The 15748-nt window shown below is 41.8% G+C and overlaps 1 protein-coding gene across 2 annotated transcripts in view; it reads left to right on the top strand.

The window, feature by feature from the left end:
* Positions 1-421: 421 nt before the first annotated feature.
* Positions 422-15748, top strand: part of MED30 (mediator complex subunit 30) — a 31602-nt gene continuing 16275 nt past the window's right edge. Inside the window, exons 1-4 of one of the 2 annotated variants that reach the window (XM_074985637.1) lie at positions 422-499; positions 3351-3566; positions 9061-9219; positions 13695-13805. In XM_074985637.1, coding sequence (XP_074841738.1) covers positions 3393-3566; positions 9061-9219; positions 13695-13805 — 444 coding nt within the window. In that variant the 5' untranslated portion in view covers positions 422-499; positions 3351-3392. Of the gene's footprint in view, positions 568-3350; positions 3567-9060; positions 9220-13694; positions 13806-15748 lie in introns of both variants that reach the window. The other variant, XM_074985638.1, reaches the window with a different exon arrangement.

Genomic DNA, 15748 nt, shown 5'->3' with positions numbered 1-15748 from the left:
GACCTGGGCCGATGGAAACCAGCACCCTGGCATACAAGGAGATCTTTGCCGCAGCCCCGACTCTCCCAGCCCCGTCGCATCAGACCTGGTTTAGACAGGACAATGTCCAGCCCACGCAAGGGCACAGCCAGACACGAACACGCGCAGCACGAGCACCCCGAAGCTGGCCCTAAACCCAGCAGGGAACAGCCCCGCATTTAACCCACGCCCCCAACCTTCGGACCGGTTGCGCTACGGCAGGAAGCGGAAGCCCCGCTGCGGGCAGTACACCGCGCTAGAGCTCGTGGGTCGGCACCGCGAGGAGGATACGAAGGACTGTCAGGAACTACTCTAGCCGCGCAACACCGCGTCGCCAACGTTCCCTCCGCAGCTGCCACCTCCCAGCCGCCGCCCTCGCCCGCCCCCGCCCCTTCCTCTGACGTCACTTCCCACCCGCTCTCGCTCCCGCCTCTTTTCTCTGTGGCCCGGTCGTTCTCCTTCCACCTGGCTGTTTTCCAAGGTAACTAGAGACACCTGTCGTTTCCCTCTCCCCTCCCCCCTCGAACGGGGGAGTCACCCGCATCCTACGTAAGTAGCTCAGCAGCGGTGTACGAATGTACCCCGCTTCGCAACCTCCGCGGCGCGGAGGAGTCCTACCGTTCCCCTCCTCCCTCCCCCGGGAGTAGTGCACTGCCCCACCCCCGGGGTATCGGGAGTCCCGACCACCACTCCCCTGCTGAGGTCACAGATCCATTCCCCTCCCCCCCCCCCGGTCGTGGATTGCCCCTCCCCTCGGGTCAGGACCCCCCCAAGGAGGGGAGGGCGTCTTTTCCCCCTCACCTGGCACTGGCGTTGAGACTGCCCTGCCTTAGGAGAGATTTGGATCGACGACCCCCCTCCCCGCCGCACACACTGTATTCCCCGCAGATGAGAAATTCTCCCCTCCCTGTGAAGTAGAGGACTGTCCCCTCCCTCCAGTCCCCTTGTCCAGTGGCTGCCCAGATCAAGTCCTCCAGCACGCTGCACACCCGTCCGGGAGCTGCTTTGACTTGCATACCCCCAGCCCAAGTCTCACCTTTTTAAAAAACTACGGTAATCCCTCGATGTACATGGAGGTTGTACCTGGAAGTTGGGTCCTGGGCAACTCTGCGTAAATCAAATTTCATGTAAATTGGGGGTGGGGGGAGAAACAGTGCTGCAAGCAGCTGTGTACCCACCGGGCTCTCTCCCAGCTGGGGGCTGGAGGCCGGGGTGATTTCGATTTGCACTGAGGAAAGAGCACAAGTGAAGTCACGCTTCTCAAGGGTTTACTGTACTTGCTTCAAAAATCAGAGACAAAAATACAAGTGTCACAACCCACTATTACTGAAATATTGCTTACTTTTTCATCTTTGCCATATGATTAAAATAAATAAATTGGAATATAAATATTGTACATACATTTCAGTGTGTAGTATAGCAGCAGATTCACGTGCGTTGCTTGGGTCCTTAACTTTGTTAATTTTTTTAATAAAAGGAAAAAGTACATGCTTTATTTAAAGTATTGTATTTCTCAAAAATGTAGTATTTTTTTTCTTCATCCCTATAAACTCATATCATTTTCTATGTTTGAACAAAAATGGGCTGCAGTCAATTTGGTTCTGAATAAAATTATCTTCTAGTTTTCAAACCTCAAGTATTGATTTAGCTGTGCAAAACAGACCACTACTCCAAATTTCTCTGGTTTCTTTCTTTTCTGTAAGATTGATTGAGAAACAACCCTTTTCCAGGTTCATCCTATGTTTATGATTCATCTTGGTTCAATCCTTTTCAACATTCGGCCACTTATGTGAATTTTGAGGACTGTAGTTGATTTGGTGATTCTGACTCTTTTCTGTTTGGCTTTATGAGAAGCAGTCCCATTCCAAGCATGTCGCGTCTTCCTGGCACAACCAAACGCTTACATTGATTTAAGTTATGATAAGAGGAAGCGGGTCTTTGCCCATGAAAACTTATGCTTCAAAATATCCGTTAGTCTATCAGGTGCCAAAGAACTTCTTGTTGTTTTTGAAGATACAGACTAACATGACTGAATTTGGTGATCCTAGCTCTTACAGTTTAGAAGTTCTTGATCAGACAGATAGGCTCTCTAAAATATATAGTACATAGAGCAGTATAAACAAGTCATTGTTTGAAAATTTAGTTTGTATTGACTTTGCAAGTGGTTTTAATGTAACTTGTTATAAAACTTGTCTGGGTAAATTTAATTTACCTTTCTAGAAGATTTTTGCCTACCTCAGAGCAACTGCCCTCAAGGTGTCTGGCTGACACTTCCACCTCTCAGGAGTCTAGTATTAAAGGACTGTGTTTTCTGTCTCCCTGGGTCTGGGACTGACCTTTCCCTGCATGGAGTAGGAGCATAAGGGATCAGTCTCCTCCCCAACCTCCCATTATGTCCCAGTCTTCAAAGTCCAGTGACCCTAAAATATGAAAACAAAAAAGCAGTCCAGTAGCACTTTAAAGACTAACAAAATAATTTATATGGTGACATGGGACAGACGACAAAAGCTCATCACCTAATAAATTATTTTGTTAGTCTTTAAAGTGCTACTGGACTGCTTTTTTGTTTTCATAGTATATAGACTAGCATGGCTTTCTCTCTGTTACTATTCAACATGCATGACCCTTAAGTGTATTCCAGCTGGAGGGAAAGGATGGGGATTGATAGCTCTTTCCCTTCCCCCAGCCCCACTGGCTATGGTGCAACCCGACATAACTGAGTAGTTATGTCTATGTGTTATGTCATCCCTTCCCACTTAGCTTCTGGTGGGCAACCCCTACTGCTGTGACATGGTGCCCTGGAATCACACAAAATCTTCCTTGGAATGGAATGTTTTTGGGGCCTGATTGTCTTTTTCTCTAGACGTTTGTTCAGTGCGTAAAGATCTAGAGTGCTAAAAAGGAGCTTGATAAACCAAAATAAAATAAATTCTATATCTAGGTATTTTTTCATTTAAACCTTTATTACACCTTTCAGTCCAAAGCCAATATACAGATTATATATGTTGAGTGAAAAACAGTCACTTCTGAAGTGGCAAATCCAGCAATTGGGCTGATATAAAAAACAACAGTGGAGTGAAAGAAGTTTTGGTAAAAGGCATTAGGATGAACTCCTCCATACAGGAAAAACATCCTAGGACCTGTCTTGTCCACATTGAGGTATTTCAAATCTGATGCTTAAAATACCCACCTGTCTTTTGTCCATTTAGCAGTATAGTTTGATTTTCATGTTTGGGGTAGGAATATAATTGGAAAAGGGATTGTAATTTTAAAGATTTTAACTGAGACCTCATGAACAATACTTCAGCATCTTTTTCTCTGTTTATGTGCAGCATTTTTTTTTTTTCCTTTCTGGGATTGATTGAAGTTAGACAATGTCCACTCCTCCTCTCGCTGGGGCAGGGATGCCTCCTGGTGCTTTCTCAGGACCACAGGCTCAAGCAGCCCGGGAAGTGAACACAGCTTCTCTCTGTCGAATTGGCCAAGAGACCGTGCAGGATATTGTATTTCGGACTATGGAAATCTTTCAGCTACTGAGGAATATGCAGGTGAGAAGAAAAAAGACCTTTCCTTTTCCTACTCTTCTGTTCCATTTGCATTGCCAATATCTCTCTTCCTACCAGCTAGCTGTTAAGAAAAAAATAGTAATAATACAGCTGGAGGTGACCAAGAGCATCATAGCATATGTAGAAAGCATTTTCAGCATTTGCTGGGGCAGTTTAGATTAGGGCAAGTTTTTAACTAAACTGCTTTCATTAGTGAGGATATGTTGTCTGTATGTTCCTGTTGGATTACTTCTCTAAATCTGTTCTTCCATTTTGGTTGTGTGAGCATTGTGAAATAGAGAAAATCCTCTTTTTAATATTGTGTGGGTACATTCTACATGTAAGACTTTTATCTTTAATGTTATTTCTTGAAAGAAAAAAAACAGAATTTGTATGTGAACTATATTTCTGTATTCTAGCTGGCCTTTAGGGATTATTTTGCCAGAGATCTTTTGATCAGTTAACTATAGGGTAACATTTTTCATCCAAAATTAGGTAAAATTCTTAATACACTTTTTATACGTTACTCAGAAAATAGTACAAGCTGTGTAAATTTACTAATAAACCCCAAGATATAATTGTATGTAAATAGTGAAATCTTATTTTCACAGTGTTTAGCTATATAAAACTCTGTTACGGTTAACTGAAATATAATCCCTTTTCCCCTGGAGAAGGTACCAAAATAAAAACTCAATAATAATGGGGCATTTCATCTCTCCCCGTATTGACTGGGTACATATCACCTAATCACGGGATGATGCAGAGATAAAATTTCTTGATACCTTAATTGGAGCGGCTGATTTTGGAACACACAAGGAGAGAGGCAACTCTTGATTTAGTCCTAAGTAGAGGGCAGCATCTGGTCCAAGAGGTAAATATAACTGGACCACTTAGAAAAAATGACCACAATGTGATATAATTTAACATCCCTTTGATAGGGAAAACACTTCAGCAGCCCAGCACTGTGGTGTTTAATTTCACAAAGGGGAACTGCACAAAGATGAGGTTAGTTAAACAGAAATTAAAAGGTACAGTGCCAAAAATGAAACCCTGTAAGATGCATGGAAGCTTTTCAAAGACAGCATAATAGAGGTCCAACTTAAATGTATACCCTAAATTAAAAAAAAGTAACATAAAAGTGCCATTGTGGTTTAACAACCAGGGGAAAGAAGCAATGAGAGATAAAAAAGCATAATTTAAAAAGTGGAAGTTAAATCACAGCAAGAAAAATAGAAAGGAGCATAAATTCTGTCAAGTTAAGTGTGCAAACATAATAAGTAAAGCCAAAATGAGTTTGAAGAGCAGTTAGCCAAAAACTCAAATAGTAATATCAAAGGCTATGGTTACACTGACCAGAACTGTCAGCAGCAGTATGCAAATGGAGGGTCTCGAAAGTGTAAATGGACGCTCATTTGCATACTGGCTCGCTGGCAGAGGCTGCTGCCAGCAGAAGAAAAGCAGTGTAAACGTGGCTCTGACAGCCAAACCCCCACTTTGTAGGCAGCTGCTTATGCCTGGAAAAAATCAGGCATAAGAGGCTGCCGACAAAGGGGAGGTTTCACAAGCAGAACCATGTTTACACTGGTTTTTTTCTGCTGGAAGAAGCCTCTGCTGGTGAGTGAATATGCAAATAAGTGGCGATTTGTATTTTCGAGACCCTCCATTTGCATACTGGTGCCAGCAGTTCTGGTCAGTTAAATCAGTACATCAGAAGCAGGAAGCCTGCTAAAGAACTAGTGAGGTCACTGGATTATTGAGATGCTAAGGGAGCACTCAGAAATGATAAAAAAAAGCTGTTGCGGAGAAACTAAATGGATTGTTTGCTTTAGTCTTCATGGCTGAGGATGTTAGAGAGATTCCCAAACCTGAGCCATTCTTTTTGGGTGACACGTCTGAGGAATTGTTCCAGATTGAGAGGTCATTAGTGGAGATTTTGGATCAAATTGGTAGTAATAATAAGTCACTGAGACGAGTTGTCATTCACCTAAGAGTTCTCAAAGACTTTAAATGTGAAATTGTGGAACTATTAATTGTGGTTTATAACTTATCCTTTAAATCGGCTTCTGTATCTAATGACCGGAAGATAGCTAACGTGATTCCAATATTTAAAAAGGGCTTTAGGAGGTATTCCTGGCACTTACAGACCGGTAAGTCTAACGCTGTTGCCGGACGAATTAGTTGAAACTATAGTAAAAAATAAAATTGTGAGACACATAGATGAACATAATTTGTTGGTGAAAAGTCAACATGGTTGCTGTAAAGGGAAATCATGTCTGACTAATCTACTAGAGTTCTTTGAAGAGGTCACTAAGCATGTGGACAAGGATGATCCAGCGGATATAGTGTACTTAGATTTCCAAAAAGTCTTTAACAAGGTCTCTCATCAAAGGCTTTAAGTAAAGTAAGTTGTCGTGGGAAAAGAGGGAGGGTTGTCTCATATATAACTGGTTAAAAGACAGGAGACAAAGGGTAGGGATAAATGATAAGTTTTCAGCACGGAGAGTGGTAACTAGTGTTGTCCTTCAAGGGTGTGTGCAGGGACCAGTCCTATTCAGCATATTCATAAATGTTGTGGAGAAAGGGGTAAACGTTGAGGTGGCAAAATTCGATGATGATACTAAACTACTCAAAATAGTTAATAATAAAACAGACTGTGAAGAGCTTCAGAAGATCTAACAAAACTAAGTGATTGGGCAACAAAGTGAAAAAAGAATTTTAATATTGATAAATGCACATTGGAAAAAATAATCCCAACTGTACATACAAACTCATCATCAACAGCCACGGTCTCAGTGCCTATTGGTGTCCAGTGCCTCCCTAAATATTTCCTTCCATCTTTCTCTGTCCGGTGCAGAGTGGTTCGGTTTCTGTAGACTATACATACAAAATGATGGGGGCTAAATTAGCTATAACCACTTGAGAAAGAGAGGTCTTGGAGTCATTGTGGATAGTTCTCCGAAAACATCCACTCAGTGTGCTGCAGCAGCCAAAAAAGCAAATGGAACATCGGGAATCATTAAAAGGGGGTAGAGAATAAGACACAGAATAAAAATTTATTGCCTCTATATAAATTCATGGTATGCCCACATATTGAACACTGTGTACAGACATGGTTGCCTTATTTAAAAAAAAGACATAATTGCATTGGAAAAGGTCCAGAAAATGGAAACAAAATGATTAATGGTTTGGAAGGGGTGTCATATGAAGAAAGATTTAAAAGACTGTAACTTTTGTCTTAGAAAAGAAAAGACTAAGGGAGTATGATAGAGGTCTATAAAATCATATTTGGTGTGGAAAATGAATAAAGAAAAAAGTTATTTATTTGTTCCCATAACTTAAGAACTAGGGTTCACCAAATGAAATTAATAAGAAGCAGGTTTAAAACTAAAAAAGGAAGTTTCTTCTGCAAGCAGCACATGGTAGGCCCGTGAGACTCCTTGACAGAGGATGTTGTGAAAACCAGGACTTTAGCAGGGTTCAAAAAAGAACTAGATAAATTCATGGAGGTTAGGTTCATCAACGGTTATGAGCCAGGATGAGCAGAAATGGTGTCCCTAGCCTCTGTTTGTCTGTGGCTGGAAATGCATGACAGGAGAGGGATCACTCAATGACCACCTGTTCTGTTCACTCCCTCAGTGACACCTGGCGTTGTCCACTGTCAGAAGGCAGCATACTGAGCTAGATGGACCTTTGGTATGACCCATTATAGCTGTTCTTATTTTCTTATGTCCTGTTAGCATAGGTAGCATCTTTATTAAGCACTGTAGTGCTGCAAGTTTAGACAAGCACTGAGTTCATCACTTTGATAATTGGCTGAGATCACCAGCTAGATTCATTGGTAGTAGAGAATTCTGACTGTCTATGATTTAACTTCAGTTACAGAATTCATGTTTATAGTTGTGTGATCACCTCCCAAGTAAAAATACAAGAACAAATTATTTCCTTTCCGTCGATGGGAAAAAATGATGTGTTTTGTTTTGGGATGAATGTGTATGTGAGTCTGTGTAAGAGTTTATTGTGGAGAAGCTAAATCGATGAGATGTACTTTGTATTAAGTTCTAATTTTGGAAGTCTGGAAAAGTGAGTTCCGTAATCTAGATCCAGAATCCCATTCTCTCTTCTGTGTCATGAGCCTCCTCTCTTGGTAAACAGTTTCATGGTTCCAGTAAAATTTAGCTGTCAGTCAAGAGACAAGTAATGTTAGGTAACAAATGTTAACCCCACAGGCTGCTGTGAATTTTAAAAATAAAGCTTATCAAAAAATGCCAAAAACCCACAAAATTATTTCATGAAAATGTTAAATATTCAGAAAGTTTCAGTCCTTTATATATTGGTTATAAACAGAAACAATAATTGAAAAATTTAGAAAATATTTTTCCTAACAATGTTGTTGAACATTTATATAATGTAACTACAATAAAACATTCATTTAACTGCCTAATGGGGAGGAGGGTTGTCCGCTATTCCCAAAAGTCCATTAAATGCAAGGGTTTACTGCCCACCCACCCCCACCATACTCCCCTAGCCCCAGATTGCCCCCTCTCCCCTCAAAAAAAAAAAAAGAAAAGAAAAGAAAAACCTTCCACTTACTGGAGCTGTCAACATTGGAGGAGCTGCTGGACCCTGCCACATGGCGGGACCCTGACGGTATAGCTGGAGGCATCCCACCAGCATGGCATTAGGCACCCTGCTACTCAGCTGTAGGGACCTCACTGTGGGTGGCTGGAGGAGACACCACGTGGCCTTGAGGAGCTGCTGCCAGAGCCACCGTGTGCTCCTGCCTCCACGGGTGGGTGTGTATGCAAGTGCCATCTGCCCCTGTGCGTGCCCCACCCCTGGTGGGAGGAGCACATGGCGGCTCCGGCACAGGAACAGCTCCTCCAGGCTACAGCAGCAGTAAGTCTCTCTTTTTTGGGGGGGTGATTTTATGCACCCTAGCAAACTTCGGGAACAATGAAGGAACGTCCATTGTTCCCGAAGCCCACTAAATTGGGGTCCGTAAAACCAAGGGTTTACTGTATCTAAAATTAATAAAATACGGAATCCAGCACCTTTGCTATGTGATCAGACTGCTGCACTCTACATTATGGAGCCTCGTTTCCTGATATGGTGAACGTGTCTTGGGTATTACCATGTGGATTACTGGAGTCGGATCAGTGTATGACACCAGAGAGCAAAGTTTTCTGGTTAGCCACAATAGGAAAGATGCTAGCATTTGAAAGCTTTGAAGATGTTAAATAATGAGTTATTGAAAGGATGTGATGATTTTATAGGACTTGGGTTTGTTAATGTTTTATCAGTGATTTAGCTTATAAAATCAGAATTTTAATGTAAAGAAAGGGACTGGAATATATATACAAGTAATAATTATACCACTAAGAGTAAAAGAATTTTTTTATAAACACTTCATTGTTGTTGATGGGTTAGAAAGTTGGTTTTAGTAACTTGATTTTTGTATTAACTGTTTTTGTCTGTAAATTTAAATTTCCTTTTCAAGCTACCAAATGGTGTTACTTATCATACTGGGACATACCAAGACAGATTAGGCAAGCTTCAAGAACATCTCCGTCAACTATCAATACTCTTCAGGAAGCTAAGATTAGTGTATGACAAATGCAATGAAAACTGTGCAGGGCTAGATCCTGTTCCCATAGAGGTAAGTATGTTGAGATGCACGATTGGTGACGCTGACTTTTATTGTTTATATGGGATTTGGTATGAATAAAGGAAGATGATGTGGTACTGGTAACTGCAGAGAAATTGTCCAGTTCAAATGGGAAGTAAGAGAGCGTGTTAAGACGAGCTTTTTTCTGTTTCCCAGATTTCTATAATCATAGACTTCAAGGGCTGGAAGGAACCTCAGGAGGTCATCTAGTCCAGCCCCTGTCTAAAGTAGGATCAACCCAGACTAAATCATCCCAGCTAGGACTTTGTCAAGCTGGAACTTAAAAAATTCTAGGGATAGAGGTTCCACCACCTCTCTTGGTAATGCTCCTGGTAAAATCGCTTTTCCTAATATCCAACCTACACCTCTCCCTCTGTAACTTCAGACCATTGCTCCTTCTTCTGCCATCTGTCACCACCGTACAGTCTCTCTCCATCCTCTTTAGAGCCTCTTTTGAGGAAGTTGAAGGCATCAGTCTTCTCTTTTTCAAACTAAATAAGCCCAAGTTCCTCAGCCTCTCCTCGAGAGTCATGTGCTCCAGCCCCTTAATTGTTTTCATTGCCCTCCACTGAACCCACTCCAGTGCATCAACATCTTTTCTGTACAGGGGGCCCAGAACTGGATGCAGTACTCTGGATGTGGCCTCAACAGTGCCAGCTAAAAGGGTATGATAACTTCTACAGATCTGCTGGAAATTCTTCTCCTAATGCACCTCAATATGCTGTTGCCTTCTTGGCTACAAGGGCACCCTGTTGATTCATATACAGCAGCTCATCCACTGTAATCCCCAGGTCCTTTTCTGTTGCACTGCTACTTGGCCAGTCAGTACCCCGCCTGTATCAATGCTTGGGATTCTTCCATCCCACGTGCAGGACTCTGCACTTGTCCTTGTTGAACCTCATCAGATTTTTTTGGCACAATCTTCCACTTTTTCTAGGTCACTCTGGACCCTATCCCTACCCTCCAACGTATCTACCTATCACTGTAGCTTAGTCCAATCTGCAAATTTGCTGAGGGTGTAATCCATCCCCTCATGCAGCTCATCGATAAAGATGTTGAACAACACTGGCCCTAGAACCGATCCTTGGGTCACTACACTTGAAACAGATGGCCAACCAGATTTTGAGCCATTAACTACTACCCATTGGGCTCATCTGTCAAGGCAGCTTTCTATGCATCTTACAATCCATGTATCCAATCCATACTTCCTTAACTTATGGGCAAGAATGTTGTGGTAGACTGTATCAAAAGCATTGTGCAATTCAACATATATCATATCCATTGACTTCCCCATGTCCCACAGAGCCAGTGACCAATCTGATTAGCTTCCATGTTGAGGTGAGGCTCAACTTGTCCTTGGTGAATCCATGTTGACTTCTCTAGATCACTTTCCCCGCTTCCAAGTGCTCCAAAATGGATTGCTTGAGGATCCTCTTCGTGATTTTTCTCGGGACAGAAGTAAGGCTGACTGGTCTGTAGTTCCCTGGATTGTCCTTCTTTCCTTTTTTAAAATGGGCACTACATTTGCCTTTTTCAAATCATGCAGGATCTCCCCTGATCTTCACAAGTTTTCAAAGATAACGGCCAAAGGCTCTGCAGTGACAGCTACCAGTTCCCTCTGTACCCTTGGATGCACTAAATCCAGACCCATGGATTTGTGTACCTCTAGCTTTTCTAAGTAGCTCTTAACCTCTTCTTTCCCCACCAAGAGCTGCCTGTCTCCTTCCCATACTGCCTTGCCTAGTGCAGTAGTAGGAAACTAACTGTTCTTGTCCATGAAGAGTGAGGCAGAAAAAGCATTGAGTACATCAGTTTGCCTACATTATCTGTCACTAGGGCCGTGTCTGCACTGGCCAAAATCTTCGAATTTTGAGTGCTTAACTGTTCAGTTTGAAAGTTCTTTGTCAGTTTATAAAAATTTGCATTAGGCTTAGAGAGAAAAAGAAATTCCAGTGTAGAATATTTGGCTGCATGATACCAGAATGCCTTCTCCTGCCCTTCAGGGTAATAAAGGAAGTGCTCCTTCTAGAAACATTAATGGCTAAGTAGCTTCTGCCTTATAGGTTGGAATTATTGTAAGTCATGAACTTTCATTTTATTTTCACTGTGTGTTTGATATGCATATGCAGTGTGGAAATCATTGGCTGTTCATTTTAACAAAATTAATGAAAATTCTGTGCAAAATGTATTTGAATTTCAGTTTTCAAAGAGTTAAATCACAACTAGTTTGGCCAGTGTATTCAGAGGTAGTAATTCTAAAATGAGAACTCCTGTGTGCCAAATTTAACCTTCCTTTTACTGTTAGAGTTGTCAAAAAAATGCATTTTATTTTATTTTAATAATTGTGAACATCAGAGGTAGGGATGTAAAATCCTGTTTAAGTTGTTAACCGGTTAAATGGTAGGTTTAACCAGCTAACCAATTAAATGGGGATGGGGGCGCAGCTGAGGTAGCCACTCCAGACCAGGCTGGGCTGCATTCAGCCACCACCCTATCCCTCCGGCTGCTGCCAATGAGGTCTTCTCTGGCTGGACTGGAGCACCCCTTCCTGTAGCAGCCCCATGGGGATAGAACAGTCCCCTGTGCATAGTGAGTGGGGGTCTGCTCTAGCCCCTACCAGCTAATCAGTTAACATCCTCAGTCTGAGGAAGATGAAGTTCCACTCTTGTACTTTAAAATACATTTAATGTCTTTGCTCAACTTGGAAAAAAAAATTAAAACCTCTTTTAAGCAGAGTCCAATCCTGCAAAGTTATGATACAAGGGGTGACTGTTTCAGTATGTTATGAATATCTGATAATAGGTTAGGATGGAAATTGTAATGCTATCTCAGGTGTAACAGATATATTTGGACTGCGTAAGTGGTTTAGTATTCATGATTTCTCTTCCTTTCACGTTCTTTCAGCATAAATGGTTCCATTTCCAGTGTGCTAAATAACGAATGTGAATTTGGTTGAGCGCCTGTTCCCTAATCCTCAGATCTTGTCTTCTCCTTGCATGCTTCCACTAATTACTAGTCTTTGTTTTGGCTGCTCTCTATTTACATGTAAGAAGATCTACTAGCTGCGTCCTCTTTTCTCAGTGCCTAATATTTGAGGACTCAGACATTTTGTTGATGTGCATAAGGTTCTAAATTCTCAATTTGCTTTAGAAATGGGCGTTTTAAAGAAGCCAACAGTGCCCTGTGCCTTCATATGCAAGTTCCATTAATTCTAAGATGTTTAGGGTACTGCTCTTGAACCAGATTGATATGTTTTGCTTCCTAAAAAAAACCACATAATTTTATATGCAAATTGGTTGGACTTTCTTTAAAAGGAAAGATACAAATGCTAAAATTAATTTAGGACTGCATCAGCAGAGATTTTAGGTTCAGATTGTTTCTCTTTACATTTGCAGCTCGTAGGAAATGCTAGAACATGGGTTGTTTGGTCTTGTTACAATGGAAAAATCTTTGAGGAAAAAAATTCATATTTGACATCTTTTCCTGTTAAGGTATTTCTATTTGAATCAAGCCATGATGGTCAAAAATACGAATACATTGTGACACAGACTTCTTAACATGTTAAAGATAGATTTTTGCCTGTTTGTTTACCACAGCCCATGTTGAGGCCTATGTAAAAATGCAGTGACTGTGAGGCATTGTGCCTGTTTGAAGCACAATACCCTTCTTGATAGACAGGGGTTGCATGAGAAGGGCTGCGGAAGCCATTCCATGGGCCTTTGGGTGGTGGTGGAAGAGGATTTAATCCATGTCACCACCAATTTTCTCTAGGGCAATTTGAACTTCCAGAGAAAGCAGTGATACCTTTGTTCTCTTATGCATCTATACACTCTGACCCTAATACCGCACACTTTTGAAAATAATCTTTCTTTCTTATTCCCTCCATGCATCTCTTCCTCCTTCCCTTTTCTCCCAGACTCTCTCTCCCAAAGAAAACAAACAAAGGAGTGACTCTGATTAAGAACTCTGTATTTGCATATATTTCAGTACAGAGCTCCCATTGCCCACTGAATAAGAGTTGTAGGACTAGAATATTTCAAAGTCAGTGTCTTATGTTCCTTTATTCCGTTAAAAATACTTCTTACAAGCTTGACAGTGTATTGTTTATAATAAGAATAAGAATAATTAATAATCGTTTACAAATATAAGGTTCAGATCAGGAAACATGTTAAAATTTCTCTTTAATACCTTTAAACTCCTGAGAGCAGGAGTTTAAATGGTCTGAAGAAGTGGGTCTGTCCCACAAAAGCTCACCTAATAAATTATTTTGTTAGTCTTTAAAGTGCTACTTGACTGCTTTCTTGTTTTGTTAATTTTAACAGCATTGCTATAAACATAAGTAAGAAGTTTATTTTGGCAGATGAGAACCATAACACTGGAGCATACTATGGTTCTCTTGAAATTTTCAGTATACATAGCAAAAATATGTTTTTACTTGAACTCTAACATTTTATTCGCCTTCACAGCAACTTATTCCATATGTTGAAGAGGATGGATCAAAGCATGATGATCGTGGTATTGCCAGTCAACTTCGTTTTGCCAGTGAGGAGAGGAGGGAAATCATGGAAGTAAATAAGGTAACAAAGAGATGTTGATTTTCATAATGCAGAAAAAATATGTTGCTTTGTCCATCGGAAGCTTGTATTACTAGATAATGCAGTGTGTTGGCCATTTGGCCCCAAGTGACAAGTAGTTTAGTAATAGACATTCATTTTATATCAGGATTTCCGTGTTCTCCATCATTCAGCAATTTTTCTATTTTGTTCTACAGGTTGATGGTAGAGTTAAGGCACCTCAGCAGTCTAAACTATCTTGCTCTTTACTGTGTTTTCTAGCCAATGCTTTGGGTTTTGCTTTAATGAGGTATATTTGGGTTTGCACCTACTAGTTTCATTTAGTGTTTGGAGAGTAGGTTGAGATAGGATTACAGCTGGGTTTCCTGAGGTTTTGAGGCATCTCCAGAAATGGTGGACTGCAGAATTTATATACAGTCTTCCCCCACCTACCCACAGGGTAATTCGTTCCTGAAGAACTCCTCTTAGGGCAAATTCTTGTAAGTCGAAAATGTAATTACGATTAATTTCAATGGGAAAAAATTTTATGCATTCCTGAGCCCCAAAATTTGCACCCATTTATGCTAAAACAACACCAAATCCCATTAAAATGAACACAATTACTTCAACAGTTAACGTTAGTTATAACACAACCTAACAAGGTATTTTCTCTTCATTAATTATTCTACAATATGTCTGTTTACCTGCAGAGGCAGGGGAACAGAAATCGAAGAGCACCTGGGAGGGGGGTGCAAAGCCGGGTAGCTGTCCGCAGCTGCAGAAGTGGGGCCGGTGCAAGGGGGTGGGCAGTGCAGAGCAGGGCACGGGGAGGCAGCCCAGCCTGAGCACTGCTTAGGTTAAGTGGGGAGGGGGTGGTGTGGGGGTCTGGCCGTGCAGGGAGTTAGGCAGGCACAGGAGGCCCCCAGTTGGCAAGGGGCGATGCCTCGCTTGTGCGGAGCTGCACAGCAGAGAGGCCCCGCCAGCAGCGGCCAAGGCGCTAAATGCAAAGGAACGCCACAGGTGGCAAGTGGCGCCCGAGGCACAGCTGCGCAGGGCGGGCAGCGGCAGGCCCCTAGCTGCCCGGGGAGCAAGCAGCAGGGGCAGGGCCAGGATGGCCTGCACGCCCAGCAACCATGTCTCGCGGGAGCGCCTGGGAGCCTGCGGCCGCTGGCTGGGCTGGGGCACGCCACTGCTGCAGAGCTGAGGCGGAGACCCTGACCAGCTACAGGTAAAGGCTGGGCCAGGGGCTCCAGGAAACCGCCACTGGGCGCTGCGGAGAGATGCGCTGGACGGGATGCAGCTGTGGGTAGCCGTTGCCTGGAGCTGCAGCCTTTCTCCTGCTGCAGGGCACCCGTGTCCCGCTGAGGCGCATGAAATTGAAATCAGTCCTTGTAAGTTCGAGGAAATGCCTCATTAGATGAGGTAGGGGTTTTAAATCAAACTCCTTGTAAACTTGAATTCTCATAACCCGAATGGGCATATCTCAGGGTATGGCTGTATAATGTAGATGTGTAAATATTATCAGAATAAAGTTGTGGATTAATAATGAAATGTAGGGCTCCCATTCCACAAATTAGTTGTTGAAAATCAAAATAAAAAAGGGGGGTTGCTTTAATTTTTTTTATTTTGAGAAATTGAAGAACTAAGATTTGTTATTAATCCACAACTTTATTCTGATAATATTTGTCAAGTATTGCATTTATGAAAAACTAATTGGGTCAAGCAAAATGTATCAGATACACTAAAGATGTGGGTGAATTTTCATTCTGAATGGTAGGTATAGTTACTAATTAAAATTTTATTCAAATCTAAAAAAAATACCAATTAGCATTTACTGTAGTGTACAAAGATACAGTATTACTAAACCACAAATATTTGCTCCTTCAAATGGTAAAACATAAAGGTAGGGTTTGAAACAGATGCATCTATAAATACTAAGTAGAAAGCAGTACAGGTTTATGTAAAAT

The sequence above is a fragment of the Carettochelys insculpta genome, chromosome 2, assembly GCF_033958435.1.
Source record: "Carettochelys insculpta isolate YL-2023 chromosome 2, ASM3395843v1, whole genome shotgun sequence".
NCBI classification, from domain to species: Eukaryota; Metazoa; Chordata; order Testudines; family Carettochelyidae; genus Carettochelys; species Carettochelys insculpta.
The sequence above is the reverse complement of the archived record's forward strand: the minus strand, read 5'-3'. Positions and strand labels throughout refer to the sequence as shown.